This window comes from Bufo bufo, chromosome 3, assembly GCF_905171765.1.
Source record: "Bufo bufo chromosome 3, aBufBuf1.1, whole genome shotgun sequence".
NCBI lineage: Eukaryota > Metazoa > Chordata > Amphibia > Anura > Bufonidae > Bufo > Bufo bufo.
Genome location: NC_053391.1, coordinates 200621849 through 200636420, shown reverse-complemented (window position 1 = coordinate 200636420; position 14572 = coordinate 200621849). Strand labels below are relative to the sequence as shown.

Here is a 14572-nt window from a genome sequence, read left to right as displayed (position 1 = left end):
GCATTCCGGCAAGTGTTGCGGTATTTTCTTCGGCCAACTATTGTAAGAGTGACTGAACTGAAGACATCCTGATGCATACTAAACGGAATGCTCTCCATTCAGAATGCATTCGGACAAAACAAGCATTTTTTACGGTATTGAGCCCCTAGGACGGAACTCAATACCGGAAAACTTTAACACTAGTGTGAAAGTACCCTAACTAATGCTCCATATATAGGATCTGTTTTTTGTTCTTTTTTTCTTCTTCTGATGGATCAGAAGAACTGGAAGCTAAATGGTGATGCGAACGCTCCCTAACTGGAATAAACTCCAAACAAGAACAGTGAGAGGTCTCACTGGATTCCCGTGTATTCATCAGAAGGCAAGGTGATCAGTGCTGTCCCAGTCTCACTCTAGTGTCCTACAGCTAGCGCTCAGCTTGCTGCCTCTCGCCCTTGTACAAAAGTTACCATTCAATCACCCTTACTTGCTCCCAAATATATGCAGCAGTATACATTTCAAGCCATTAAAGATTAACCCTAGTAAATTACCATCTAGATACGCCAAGTAAATATTAGTTTGCATTTATTATGGAAGGAACTGAATCGGACCTGTCAGGTTGGATTCCATCATCCTCAATTCTTTCCAAGGTCCTTGTAAGATTCCTTTGATAGGGAATGTATCTGGAAGTTGGTGCCAGGTCATCAGCTAATCTACTGTTAGAAACTGCAGAGATGAACCTCCCAATAAGAAATTTCTCCCTGGATTCCACATTTCCTCTTGTGAATTCAAATACAATAGTTACAGGGAAATAGCCGTAATAAGCCGTTTCAGCCGTCACAGAAACATCATATACATCTCCTAGGTTGAAGGAAAGACCAAGAACATGCAGTTAAAAAAAATAAAATAAAATCAATGTTCTTGAAAGGGTGAAACCTGTAGTTTTATGGGGGCTGGCAACTTTCTGGCTACCGTTGACCACCGTATGATGACTATATGGCACTTACGAATATAATATTTGTTGATATTCTGTGCAGTTTGCCATATTTCATAAACCATGTCCCCTTGGGCAAATCTTCTGTGCTGTTCGCATAGAGGCCCTGTCCATAAACTGGTCATTCCACTCACATCACTCCATTCTAACACTGCATCTGAACTAAACTCCCAACAGCGCACGTGTAGTGTATTTGAATGGAGGAGACTGAGCGATTTACCTGGTCACAAGACCCTCCATCAGCAGCCATTTTATGGACAGGACCTCTGTGTGGACAGAACAAAAAAAAAGACTTGCCCAACAAGGGGACATACCTTATGAAATACAGAGAATGACGCAGAATATCAACAAAGTCTATATTAGTAAGTGTCATATAGTCATCTTACAAACGCATTGAGCAAAAGTAGCCAGAAAGTGGTCAACCCCTTTAACTTTTTTATTTATGGCTGTTGTGCACCTTCCAATGAAAAGAAAACTACAATAGCATGCAGTTTTGTCACAAATGTGTGTGGTTTAGCAACACAAGTTTTTGATTGTGTGCATCATTTTGCAGGTGTTCAACATATTTTACCTGTAAAAACCAAGGGGGTCATTTAAGAACAGACATATGCCACTTTTATGGTGTATATCTGGCTCAAATTCTGTCGCGCGCCATGTTGTGGCAGAATCCGCGACTTCCCCACTCACGTCAGGTCTAAGAAAAGGGGGAGTGGTGTAGGTGGGGAAGGGCTGTCTCATTCATCATTTTGTACACTTGGTTTAAATATAAAAAAGACAGCAAGGAAGCAGTCTTACATTTACAATCGGCAGTGGATATACCGAAGAGCTGGCACCAGGGTTCTATTGGCCATAGACCTTACAGGGAAATTTCCTGGTGGGCCGATGCCCAGGGGGCTGCCTGGGCCCTCCTCATGGCTGGCCAGTGGAAGTTTTCAGGGATGTATTTCATGCTGCTGGCAGTATTTTGTGATGGACTGTGGTTTTTGACTCTTCCGGGGTGGTATAATGTGCCACAATATGTTATTTCTGGCCCTTTTAGTATTTTTTCGAGGGCCTCTTTAAGTTCACAGTCCGCCCCTGGCCGGCACCTCTACATAAACTTCGGAGGATCCACTGCCAGCGCAGAGGCTTATTAAGACCGGCATCTAAAAACACAGGTCTTACTAAATGTGCCCCCAAATGCCCACTGTTTTATGCTCCCACATGGTGCCTCAGTACAGTATGTGCCCATAGGCTTCTGTGTGTGCCACTACATTACAGGAAAATTCTAGTTGAAGGGCCAGCAATTTTTTGGTGGGGAAAAAAATTCTGCTTGCATTATTTAAATATCTAAATGTATTTTGCTATTGAACTATGCTTTACCTGGATTAAAATTTTTAGTATTGACGGCAGATATCTGTTGTTCATCTTGAAGTGAAAACACCCGCATCTTACGAAGAAGTTTGTACTGGACAAATGTCACCGCTTCATCGGATGTATTCTCAATAGAAACAGTCACAGTCTTAGGTTCATTGACTTGCAGGGGAAATCTTATCCGACCATCTGTGAGATCATAGCCTGACTTAATTACAATTCCATTCTTGCTTTGGATGAACTCCTGCCTGAAAATAAGGAAATCAGACAGACACTCTGGAAAAGTTTATATTAGCAATCAAAGAGAATGTTTAGATGGTTTAATAAGTACCGGTTTTCCTTCAGCCACTGAATTATTCTTCGTGCTTCTGCTCTTGTACAGTTGTTCCCATCCTGACCAGGCGGAGTGGGTAATGGTACCTGGTCTTGTCGAATAGTTATATACTGATCAGCCAATCTTGATCTTCTCCTTACAACCTAAACAAAAACTGGTTACTGAATAATATGAAACAAATCTACAGTTTGACTACCAATATGTATGCACTAGGGATCGACCGATATTGATTTTTTAGGGCCGATACCGATAATTTGTGAACTTTCAGGCCGATAGCCGATAATTTATACCGATATTCTGGGAATTTTCATTTTTGAGAAGAAAAAAAAATTCCTACACAAATCTGCTGAAAATTAATATGTTTATTGTTAATGTGTATTTTTTTGTTTATTGTTAATGTGTATTTTTTTTTTTATAAATCTTTTTCATTTATACTTAATATTTTTGTGGGTTTTTTTTACTAACTTTTAACCCCCTTAGGGACTAGAACCTTTGTCCTATTCACCCTGATAGATCTCTATCAGGGTGAATAGGATCTCACACTGTCCCTGCTGCTCTGTGCATAGTGCACACAGCAGCATGGAGCTGAACATGGCAGCCAGGGCTTCAATAGCGTCCTGGCTGCCATGGTAACCGATCGGAGCCCCAGGCTTACACAGCTGGGGCTCCGATCGGAGGAGCAGGGGAGAGGGGATCCTGTGGCCACTGCCACCAATGATTAATACTGGGTGGGGGGGGGGGGGGGGGGGGCGCACTGCGCCACCAATGATTAATACTGGGGGGCTTGGGGGGGCGCACTGCGCCACCAATGAAGATAAGTCTATCGATCATTCATATACAGGAGGCGGGAGCTGGCTGCAGAATCACATAGCCGGCTCCCGACCTCTATCAGCGGTAGCTGCGATCCGCGGCACCTGAGGAGTTAACTACCGCGGACCGCAGCTATTGCTCATAGAGGTCGGGAGCCGGCTATGTGATTCTGCAGCCAGCTCCCGCCTCCTGTATATGAATGAATGAAAGGCTTATCTTCATTGGTGGCGCAGCGGCCACAGCCCCTCCCCTCCTCTTATGTTCTATCCCCTCATTGGCGGCAGCGGCAGCAGCAGCACAGGGGGAGGAGACACTGCTTCCTTCTCCCCTGTGTTCCCCATACGTTATCGGTATATCGGCAAAATTGATGCCGATAACGTTCAAAATCCTCAATATCGGCCGATAATATCGGCCAAACCGATAATCGGTCGATCCCTAGTATGCACTATGTAATTTCAACTTTAAAAAAGGACCTGCCACCTCTCCTGACGTGTTCTGGTAGCTACATTCACCATGTAATAGCAACTCTTATGACTATGTTGTGCCAACCCATGCTACAGAGGCGTGGGTCAGGTATCCCGAAATGCATCTAGCCTGAACAATACTTATATGACCTTATATGAAATTTCCCGGTGGGCCTATGCCCAGAGGGCCATCGAAGGCTGTACTGACAGGCTGACTGTATAACGCAGCTTCTTCTGTATGCTGCACTCTGTATGCTGAATTTGAAGAAAATTGAGAACCGCACACTACTAATATTTTGGTGCCGATCAAGGGCTGCAAGCAGCCAATATACATGAAAGTAAAATTGAGGCACACAATTTTTGGTATTTGCAATTCAGGCGATTTATTCTTAGTATCATATAGTGATATCATCCATTTGCCCAATCTGTTTCATGATAGGAACATTTTCATAAACCGGACGTTTCGGTCGCACAGGACCTTCATCTGCGGTTTTATCTGTTCAGACGGGTGTATGAGCTTGTGGGGCGCAGGATGCATCCAGCGCCCCACAAGCTCATACACCCGTCTGAACAGATAAAACCGCAGATGAAGGTCCTGTGCGACCGAAACGTCCGGTTTATGAAAATGTTCCTATCATGAAACAGATTGGGCAAATGGATGATATCACTATATGATACTAAGAATAAATCGCCTGAATTGCAAATACCAAAAATTGTGTGCCTCAATTTTGCACTCGGTATGCTGACTCTAGGTTATGCCAGGGAACTTTCCTCCTGGCTCCTGAAACTTCAAACTTTGGCCTTCATGGCCAGCAGAGCTTAAGGTGCTCTGGCTGGCCCACTCCCCTACAGAGGGGGGTTAGAATGGAATGGTAAGTTCAACTCCAACTATAGTTCTGCCATATTTGCTGCCACCTGCTGGTGAACCAAGCACATGCAGAGTCCCACTAGGGTACGTGGTCACTGCAAAAACTTGTTATGTCATATGTTATATCATGCTGTATTTCATTCTTGTGTAGAATCTGTTACCAGGCTCTTAGGTGCATTACACACATTCCACCACTAGATGGTTAGCACCACAGTAATATTATAGATATATATAGATATTATATATATATATATATATTCAGCAGGCTGAATCCAGCCTGCTTTTGTGGGAGGGGCGTAGGGGGCTTCTTAAGCTCCGCCGCCCAGCTCTCCGGGTGCACGTCCTCTCTCGCCTTTACGTTTGGTAGGAGGAGTTGCACCCGTCAGTCCTTTGCTTCCGGCCAAGCTGCTCCCACGTGCGGCGTTTCTGCGCGCCAGAATCCGCCGCTTCCCTGGTAAGTTGCTCCCCTCCAGCTTCCTTCCATCCCCCTCCCGCGTCCACACCAACCACCCCGCAGCCACCACCTCAACCCCCGCCGGTCCGCTCCTTCACCTGCCGCTCCCGCCCTGCCTCCATGCGCTCCAGCTTGGAGCGCATCACGTGACCGCAGGGCGGAAGTCGGTGGGGGCCGCCGGCACGATCCATCCTGCCCCCCGCACTCAGAAACCGGCTCATTCAGTCCCCAGGGTCCCCACAGATCCCCCCCTTACCGTGCCACCTCTCCCCGCAGGACCACGCACCGCTCGGCCAGCTCCTTCCACCGGGTCCATCGCTGCGGCCGGCGTCTGGTTCCCCACTCCCGCCCCTTCCGCCTGCCGTGCGTCCCAGCGTGGAACGCATCGCACGGCCGCCGCGGGTCAGGGGTCGGCGGGGTCACTCCTGCTATCACTGGGGTCGGCGGGGTCACTCCAGCTGTCACTCCTGCTATCTGTCCGACCGCGGCCGCACGCAGGGACAGAGTTGGATGCAGGGGGCTTATCTGTGCAGCGCCCCCTCATAAACGCACTTGATTCCCCACCAATAAATTTCCAAACCTCTTGTATTGATTTCCCACGCAGCAGCTCAGACTGTTTCCAGTCCTGACCATCTCAGTCACACATCAGCATGCATGGCTAGGTTCTGAGGGACCGGCCTCAATCGTGCCAGTCTCGATGCATGCTGATGTACCTTCAGTGCTTGTGCCCCTGCCCAGCTCCCGGCAATGTATGTGCATATATCTGTTCACTATATTCCCATTGCACGGTAATCTCACATTCCAACCAGGGTATCCCAGTTTACTTTCCACCGGAAATCCGTGGCGCCACTTCTCCCTTCCGGGCATAGTAAACTATCTTTCCCCCGCCATGCTGCCCCCCCCCCCTCTTCCTCCTGTCGCCAACATGTCCTTAGATGTGCATGGGGTCTCTAGTCTCACAGGGATCAGGGGATACTCAAGCAGCTGATTAGGCACATACGCATCCCCCACTGACTCCAATGCAGAGAATGTATCTCCAGCTGACCTTCTTCTTCTGAGCACAGGGACCGTGCGCCTCCTGGTCTCTTTTTGCTTAGTGAGAAAGAAAAAAAAAAAAAAAAAAAAAAACACCCCCTGCATCAGGGGAGGGACAGTACGGTCTTCGCCCGGCATCCGTCCCTCCCGCTTTTGGCCCCCCCCCCCCCCCCCCAAAAAAAAATCCGGTTCGCACACCCACTACTTTCTGTCCGCAGGAACGCCCTGCTCTCTTCTCTTTTCTTTCCTCTCTCTCTGGTCACTTGTCCACACCTGTTTCCATCCGGCATCACCTGTCTGTGTCCATCTCTCTCTTTGTTTTTTCGCTCGGGTCACGCAACCCATGTGTCTTCAAGGTGGTGCGCCCACCTCGCTTTCACACACCTCCCCTGGGCCTGGTACGCCCAGGCCCTACCTTGTCCCTCTTCTCCAAAGGTACGCCCTGAACCGCTCCTTAACCTCGTCCACCCAGGATCGCCCTGGCACACATTTCACCCTCTGACCCCTTGTTGCATTCTCCATCAGTTTCGCCGGGATGCATTCCCACCCATGGCGCGCTTCCCACCCCTTCGCTTGCCGCTGCAGCAGTCACACGCGGCATTCCCGGCACCGGCCCGGTCATATCCCAGGGAAACCGCTGGTCGCGCACCAGCCATGGTTTCCCAAAAATCAACACGTCCGGTTTTGTTCTTTCAGGTGGCTAAGCTACTCCGCGAAGTGCTCCCTTAAAAAACTATTTCGATCTTCCAGGTAAGTAGCAGACACGATTCGCTATTCTGGCCGCCCGGCATAGCCAATCGTTGCATCATACACCGTTCTTTGTAGGCAAAGCAGTGACATTCTCGGCTTCCCCTGTTTTCCCGTCCCCGTTTTTTCGCGGCATAGACGGCTCCTGTGACTTAAGGTAAGTTGACAATTCACGCCCGCCAAGGGGATCACGCGTCCTACGGCCGCCTCCAGACGCTCTCGCTCCCCCTCCAGCTTTTCGTCTTCTCCCTCTTCGTTTTTCAGCTCTAAACATGTCCCACGTTTCCGATCTCGAGGACGCTCTATCAACCGTGGAGTCCGCGGTATCGGAGCGAGCAAGTCGCTCTTCTTATCGGATATGGACCATTCCCAAGATGATCGCCGAGCTCAACAAGCGAGGAATCCGCCACTCGGCCACGGCCCGAAAGGCCGAATTATATCGTCTATTGTTTCCTGAGCCATCCACAGAGTCCACGGAGCAGGTGTCCATGTCAACCATACAGTTGTCACTGACACAACTTCACGCCGCGATCAATAACATGTCCAGCGCCATGGGCGACTTCAACACCAGACTCCAGGCAGTCGAAAGCAGGGACGCTTCGCCTGCTGCTCCCTCCAGTCCCGCCCCTGGTCCTTCCACTTCTCAGCCGTCGTCCCCAGGTAGGTCGTCCGGGGCTCCCGAAATAGCTCCTTCCTTTTTCGTCCCCGAAAACCTGCGCAGAGACATACTCGCAGGCAAGGACGTGAACCTGGCAGCGGTCCTCATCTCCACGCACGACACGGTGGAAAATCGGACCATCGCATGCGGGGACGTGTCCGTAGTTCTGAAGGCCAAGGACTCCCGCCTGAATAAAAAACTCTCCATCCCGGAGTTCGTGCTCGCGTTCAGCCTCTACCGCGACATCATCTGCTCGGCACATCCCGCTAGAAGAGAGGAGCTGGACGCTTACTTATACCGGGTCACGGAGCTCGGACACAAATACGGAGGTTGCTCTTTCTACGACTATCACCGGTCGTTTTCGGCGAAGGCAGCCGCAGCCCTCGCCCAGTTCCGGCATATCACCAATTGGGCCTCTCTGGACATGGAGCTATTCTGCAGACACTTTGCAGGTCTCAGGTCACCTTTTTGCTCCAACTGCCAGTCAGTTCTGCATGCATCCGACTGGTGCCCAAACGCCCACGCCCCATCCCAGCCCAAACAGTTGCCCAACACTTCTGCCCCCCAGAAACCGGGTCCGCTCCTGGACAAATTAGGTCGCCCAATTGTGTTCCTGGGTAAAAACCAGTTGTGCAACAACTTTAATTCCAGTTTCTGCAATTACAGCAAATGTAAGGCGCTCCACATTTGTTCCACCTGCTTCCGGGCCCATCCCCAGTCCTCCTGCTCCCAGCGCTCGGCAAAAAGCTGACTAGCCGACATTAATGTCCCCCTTCTCGTCTCCCTCCTCAATACCCATCACGATCCCGCCTTCGTCGATTTCCTGCGTTCCGGTTTTTCAACAGGTTTCCACACCGGTCTTGTCACTCTGCCCCGTGATTCCTGGGAGACCCCCAATCTCATGTCGGCCATAGAGGACCCGGCCTCGGTGGATTCTCTTTTGCAGGTCGAGCTGCAGAAGGGTTTCATCATAGGCCCTTTTCCCACCCCTCCCTTCCAGGTCTACAGGGTGAGCCCTATCGGGCTGGTCTGCAAGAAGAATACCAATAAAAAACGCTTAATCTACGACTTGTCTGCGCCTCATGCATCTGACGTCCCGAGTCTCAACTCCCTGATACCATCGGAAGAATACTCCATGCGCTACTCTTCCCTGGATGAAGCCATCCAACTCATCCTACAGGTTGGGGTGGGCGCTTGGCTCTCAAAAGCGGACATTTCGGACGCTTTCAAGCTCCTGCCAATCCAACCTCACCTCTGGGGGTTTCACGGGATCAAATGGAGGGACCAGTACTTCTTCGCCACCCGCCTCACGTTCGGGTCAAAGAGCAGCCCCTGGCTCTTTGATCAGTTCGCCCAGGCCCTCCATTGGATCCTGGTAAACCACGGGAATTGTCCCAGAGTCATACACTACCTGGACGATTTCTTGCTGATCGAGCACCCCAACCACGTGCCCGACCGATTGGAAAGTCTCCTTAGCATTTTCTCCGCCTTACAGGTCCCAGTGGCGCCATCAAAGGTCGATGGCCCTAATACGGCCCTCACCTTCTTGGGTATCACGCTAGATACCTGCAGAATGGAAGCCAGACTCCCAGAGGACAAACTTGTGAGACTCCAATCAACCATTTCCGCTCACATAGGATCCAGAACCATGACCAAGGGCGACCTGCAGTCACTTCTGGGTTATCTCAACTTCGCAACCCGCATCATGCCACAAGGACGATCCTTCACAGCAAGACTCCTCCAATTATTACCAACAGCCACTACCCAGGACTCGCTGATTCAACTGGACCGTGAAGCCCTGGCCGACCTAGACATGTGGAGGATCTTTCTGGCAGCATGGAATGGCATCTCCATGTTTGTCCCTCGCTGGAGTCCCACCTGTCCGACCGTGTACTCCGATGCGGCCGCGTCCGTCGGGTTCGGCGCCTTATTCGGCCACCAGTGGTTCGCCGGTTCCTGGCCCTCTCAAATCCACTCAGACCCTCAAGCCATTCAGTCCTCTCCGCTCCTTGAGTTGTACCCCATCGTGGCAGCCGCACAAGTCTGGGGCGAAGAATGGAGTAACATGCCAGTTCGGTTCATCACCGACAACCACACGGTCGTCGACATCATCACTAAAGGCAGATCCAGCTCACCCAAAGTCATGCGCTTCCTACGCAAACTCACCTGGCTTGCCCTCAAACACAATTTTCATGTTTCTTGCACCCACATCCAGGGCATCAGAAACGTCGCAGCGGATGCCTTGTCTCGCCTAAATCTAACTCTCTTCTTCCAGGTCATGCCGCAAGCCGAGAGAATCGGGATTCCCCCCCCGGACTTCGGCTCCCTGATCCTGGACTAGACAGACACCTATCCATGGCTCAAAATCTCATCCGCAAGTCCTTGTCCGAAAACTCCACCAGGAATTACCAGTCAGGTTGGAAAACTTTCCAGGTTTTTCGTCGCCTTCACCCCAGGGGCAACGTAAGCGAAACCACTTTCATCATGGCCTTCCTGGCATACTGCCACAAGGACCTACACCTCTCTTTCAGCACCATCAGATCATATCTGTCAGGGGTCCAACATCACCTCATGATCAGTCATCCAGACAGCAACTCAGTCTTTTCTTCCCACGCCATCAAAGCCACACTGCGGGGTATTCAAAAAAGCTCTCACAAACCCATTCCCTCCAGGCAACCTGTGTCAGGGGACCTGTTCAGGAAACTCTCCTCCTCCCTAGACGGCAGTCCTTTTGGCCCTTTCAGAAGCTGCATTCTCAAGGCCGCCCTCTACCTAAGCTTTTACGGCTTTCTCCGGCCCGGGGAATTCACCGGCACCTCTCCTCACAACATAGGCCCCACTCTAAACCAACTCATCCGTAGTCACGAACATTTCACTTTCACCTTGCCAGTCTCCAAAACTTCACAAATCGGGCCCCCAGTGCGCATAGAATACTTCCCTACCTCCAACTCCTGGTGTCCCGTGGCCGTCCTCAACAGGTTGCTAATCACCCTGGGCAACCGGGCTCCCGCCAGCCCTCTCCTTCCTTTCCCGTCACAGCCACTCACCTCCTCGCAGTTTGTCAAACACATTCGCAGCCTCGCGTCAGGGCTAGGGTTCAACCCCCAGGCCATCACGGGCCATTCGTTCAGGATCGGAGCCGCCTCCGCCGCCTCCAAACATGGGGTACCGGCCCACATCATACGCAAATGGGTCGCTGGAAGTCCTCTTGTTTCTCACAATACATCCCGCAGCCAAAAGCCGAAATCGCCGCAGCTTTCTCTGACTTGGTTCTGTAATTCCATCTTCCACAATAAAGAGTCGTTTCCTAAACCTTTCCTACTCGTATTTTTGCCCCCTTTATTTGGCCTACCCTCATCACGTGGCAACAGGCACACCACCAGCCACTTTAGCTAGTTAGGTTCAGTCACACTCATCAGGCTTCGCGCCGTAGCCAGGACCACAAATTCAGCAGGCTGAATCCAGCCTGCTTTTGTGGGAGGGGCGTAGGGGGCTTCTTAAGCTCCGCCGCCCAGCTCTCCGGGTGCACGTCCTCTCTCGCCCCTCCCTCCCGGCCCTTCTCCTTACATCTCCCAGGGTATGCCCCCTTTATTTGGCCTACCCTCATCACGTGGCAACAGGCACACCACCAGCCACTTTAGCTAGTTAGGTTCAGTCACACTCATCAGGCTTCGCGCCGTAGCCAGGACCACAAATTCAGCAGGCTGAATCCAGCCTGCTTTTGTGGGAGGGGCGTAGGGGGCTTCTTAAGCTCCGCCGCCCAGCTCTCCGGGTGCACGTCCTCTCTCGCCCCTCCCTCCCGGCCCTTCTCCTTACATCTCCCAGGGTATGCCCCCTTTATTTGGCCTACCCTCATCACGTGGCAACAGGCACACCACCAGCCACTTTAGCTAGTTAGGTTCAGTCACACTCATCAGGCTTCGCGCCGTAGCCAGGACCACAAATTCAGCAGGCTGAATCCAGCCTGCTTTTGTGGGAGGGGCGTAGGGGGCTTCTTAAGCTCCGCCGCCCAGCTCTCCGGGTGCACGTCCTCTCTCGCCCCTCCCTCCCGGCCCTTCTCCTTACATCTCCCAGGGTATGCCCCCTTTATTTGGCCTACCCTCATCACGTGGCAACAGGCACACCACCAGCCACTTTAGCTAGTTAGGTTCAGTCACACTCATCAGGCTTCGCGCCGTAGCCAGGACCACAAATATATATATATATATATATATATATATATATATATATCTATATCGATATCTATATCACAGTTCAGGCCTAGTCAGGGAGTTGGAGTTTGGAGGAAGAAGGAGATAGAGTGAGGAGCAAGGGGGAAGGAGAGGACCCCTCTCCTCTCAACTCTCTTGGGCTCCACGGCCCTGAGGAGTCAATTTATATCTCAGTATGAAGCCAGGAAAATAGGTGTATTCTACAGTCTACTCTTCCGGAGTGTCAAGTGGATTTTGCCAAGTTTTTTGTGGAAAGACAAAGGAAGGACAATAGCCATTATTCTAGGCGCCTTTGTATCAAGGTGAAGGATTTATTAGCTTCTGGCAGCCTCATCGTTATTTCAAAGGACAGATAGGACATCTGTTGCATCACTTTTAATTTTAATTTTTCTTTCACCATAATATTGTATTATCAGGTCTACCTGCTCCATACCCACACAACCAACACCGCTACATATCCAGCGCTGCTGCGTTCCATAAAAACTATCTTGAGGCTTGACACGTACTCCTACAGCACATGCACACCCCAGTATGACGTGTGCTGCTGCGTTCCACAGTACTAACTCTATTTTAAAAGGTTTGACACGCACTTCTGTAGCGCATGCGCACCCCGAGTATCAGGATGACGAGCGCTGTTTAAAGAGACGCCGCTTCTCCCCACACACGGCTCACATACATTACAGTATGGACGCACGCCTGTCTCCTCTCGAGTTCTGATCGCTATCTTCCATCTTCCCTAACAGTGGCACCAGGTACTCCATACTACAAGCTCAGCTCACAGTGCAGGTATATATATATATATATATATATATATATATATATATATATATATATATATATATATAATCTATATCATGTCCACATTGGACATATGTTTATATAATCCTATAAGATCCGTTACTATCTACATGCAGAGTCACCACCATTTATGGTCACTTTGAGATCCAGCAGACCAGAGATGTACCACTGATTCTGAGTGACTTCTTTATGAAATTGTGTTCATGCCTATCTGTATCATTTAATTTCTACTCATCACAATTACAGAGACAAAAGTAAATATGAAATCTTGTGAGTAGAGATGAGCGAATTTAATATTTTGAAATTCATTCACACTTCGTTTGGTGGTAAAAGGTGAACTGTTATGGATTCCGTTACCACGGACCATAATGCAATTCTATGACGGAATGCCTTTAGACTCCCCTGCATAATGGAAACAGGACGGATCCGTTTTTCAGCCCACAGACTTCTAATATGACGGAATGCCTCTAAAAAGGCATTCCGTGATGCATTCTGTCATAGAATTGAGTTATGGTCCATGGTAACAGAATCCATAACGCAATTAATCTTTTACCACCAAACGAAGTGTGAACAAATTTCATAAGCAGAAATTCGCTCATCTCTACTTATGAGAACTGGAGCATTTAAATCATGTGATTAATTATGATTATACAAGACATCTCATCCTCATGTAATACTTACCACTGCCATTGTATACCTATATGTACCAAGTTTATTTAGGTTATTCTTTTTTATTATAGTTTGATAAAGGCCGAAATGTAATGAATATCAGCCGCAGATTCAATAAAGCACGTAATATTCATTAAGCAAAAAAATATTTCTGAAGTGTTTCTATACAGTACTAGATGGGGTGGGAACCCGACTCCTAGAAATCTGAACATATTAAGCAGTGTGCGACTAAGCTACTCTCCAACAGCACCTCACACTAAGGCCCCTTTCACACGGGCGAGTTTTCCACGCGGGTGCAATGCGTGAAGTGAACGCATTGCACCCACACTGAATCCGGACCCATTCATTTCTATGGGGCTGTGCACATGAGCGTTGATTTTCACGCATCACTTGTGCGTTGCGTGAAAATCGCAGCAAGCTCTATTTTGTGCGTTTTTTCATGCAACGCAGGCCCCATAGAAGTGAATGGGGCAGCGTGAAAATTGCAAGCATCCGCAAGCAAGTGCGGATGTGGTGCGATTTTCACGCACGGTTGCTAGGAGACGATCGGGATGGAGACATGGTTATAAAGGAAAAATAATAGCATTCTCAATACAGAATGCATAGTACAATAGGGCTGGAGGGGTTAAAAAAAAAATATAATTTTTTTTTTTTAACTCACCTTAATCCACTTGTTCGCGCAGTCGGCATCTTTCTTCTTCTTTGAGGAATAGGACCTTTGATGACGTCACTACATGATCCATCACCATGGTAAAAGATCATGTGATGGACCATGTGATGAGCGCAGTGACGTCATCAAAGGTCCTATTCCTCAAAGAAGAAGACAGAAGAGATGCCGGCTGGGCGAACAAGTGGATTAAGGAGAGTTAAAAAATTATTTATTTTTTTAACCCCTCCAGCCCTATTGTACTATGCATTCTGTATTCAGAATGCTATTTTCCCTTATAACCATGTTATAAGGGAAAATACAATCTACACAACACCTAACCCAAATCTGAACTTCTGTGAAGTCCGGGTTCGGGTCTGGGTACCACAGTCAGTTTATCACGCGCGTGCAAAACACATTGCACTCGCGCGATAAAAACTGAACGGAACGCAATCGCAGTCAAAACTGACTGCAATTGGGTACCTACTCGCGCGGGTTTGCCGCAACGCATCCGGACACGCTCGTGTGAAAGAGGCCTAAGAAAAAAAAAAG

The 14572-nt window shown here is 49.3% G+C and overlaps 1 protein-coding gene across 1 annotated transcript in view; it reads right to left on the bottom strand.

Annotated features, from left to right (window-relative positions):
- The window catches only part of LOC120994969 (putative helicase MOV-10), a 265367-nt gene that overhangs the window by 100832 nt on the left and 149963 nt on the right, over nt 1–14572 (bottom strand). Inside the window, exons 4-6 of the mRNA XM_040423881.1 lie at nt 2658–2803; nt 2336–2574; nt 591–840 (exon numbers count right to left, since the gene is read on the bottom strand). Coding sequence (XP_040279815.1) covers nt 591–840; nt 2336–2574; nt 2658–2803 — 635 coding nt within the window. The remainder of the gene's footprint in view (nt 1–590; nt 841–2335; nt 2575–2657; nt 2804–14572) is intronic.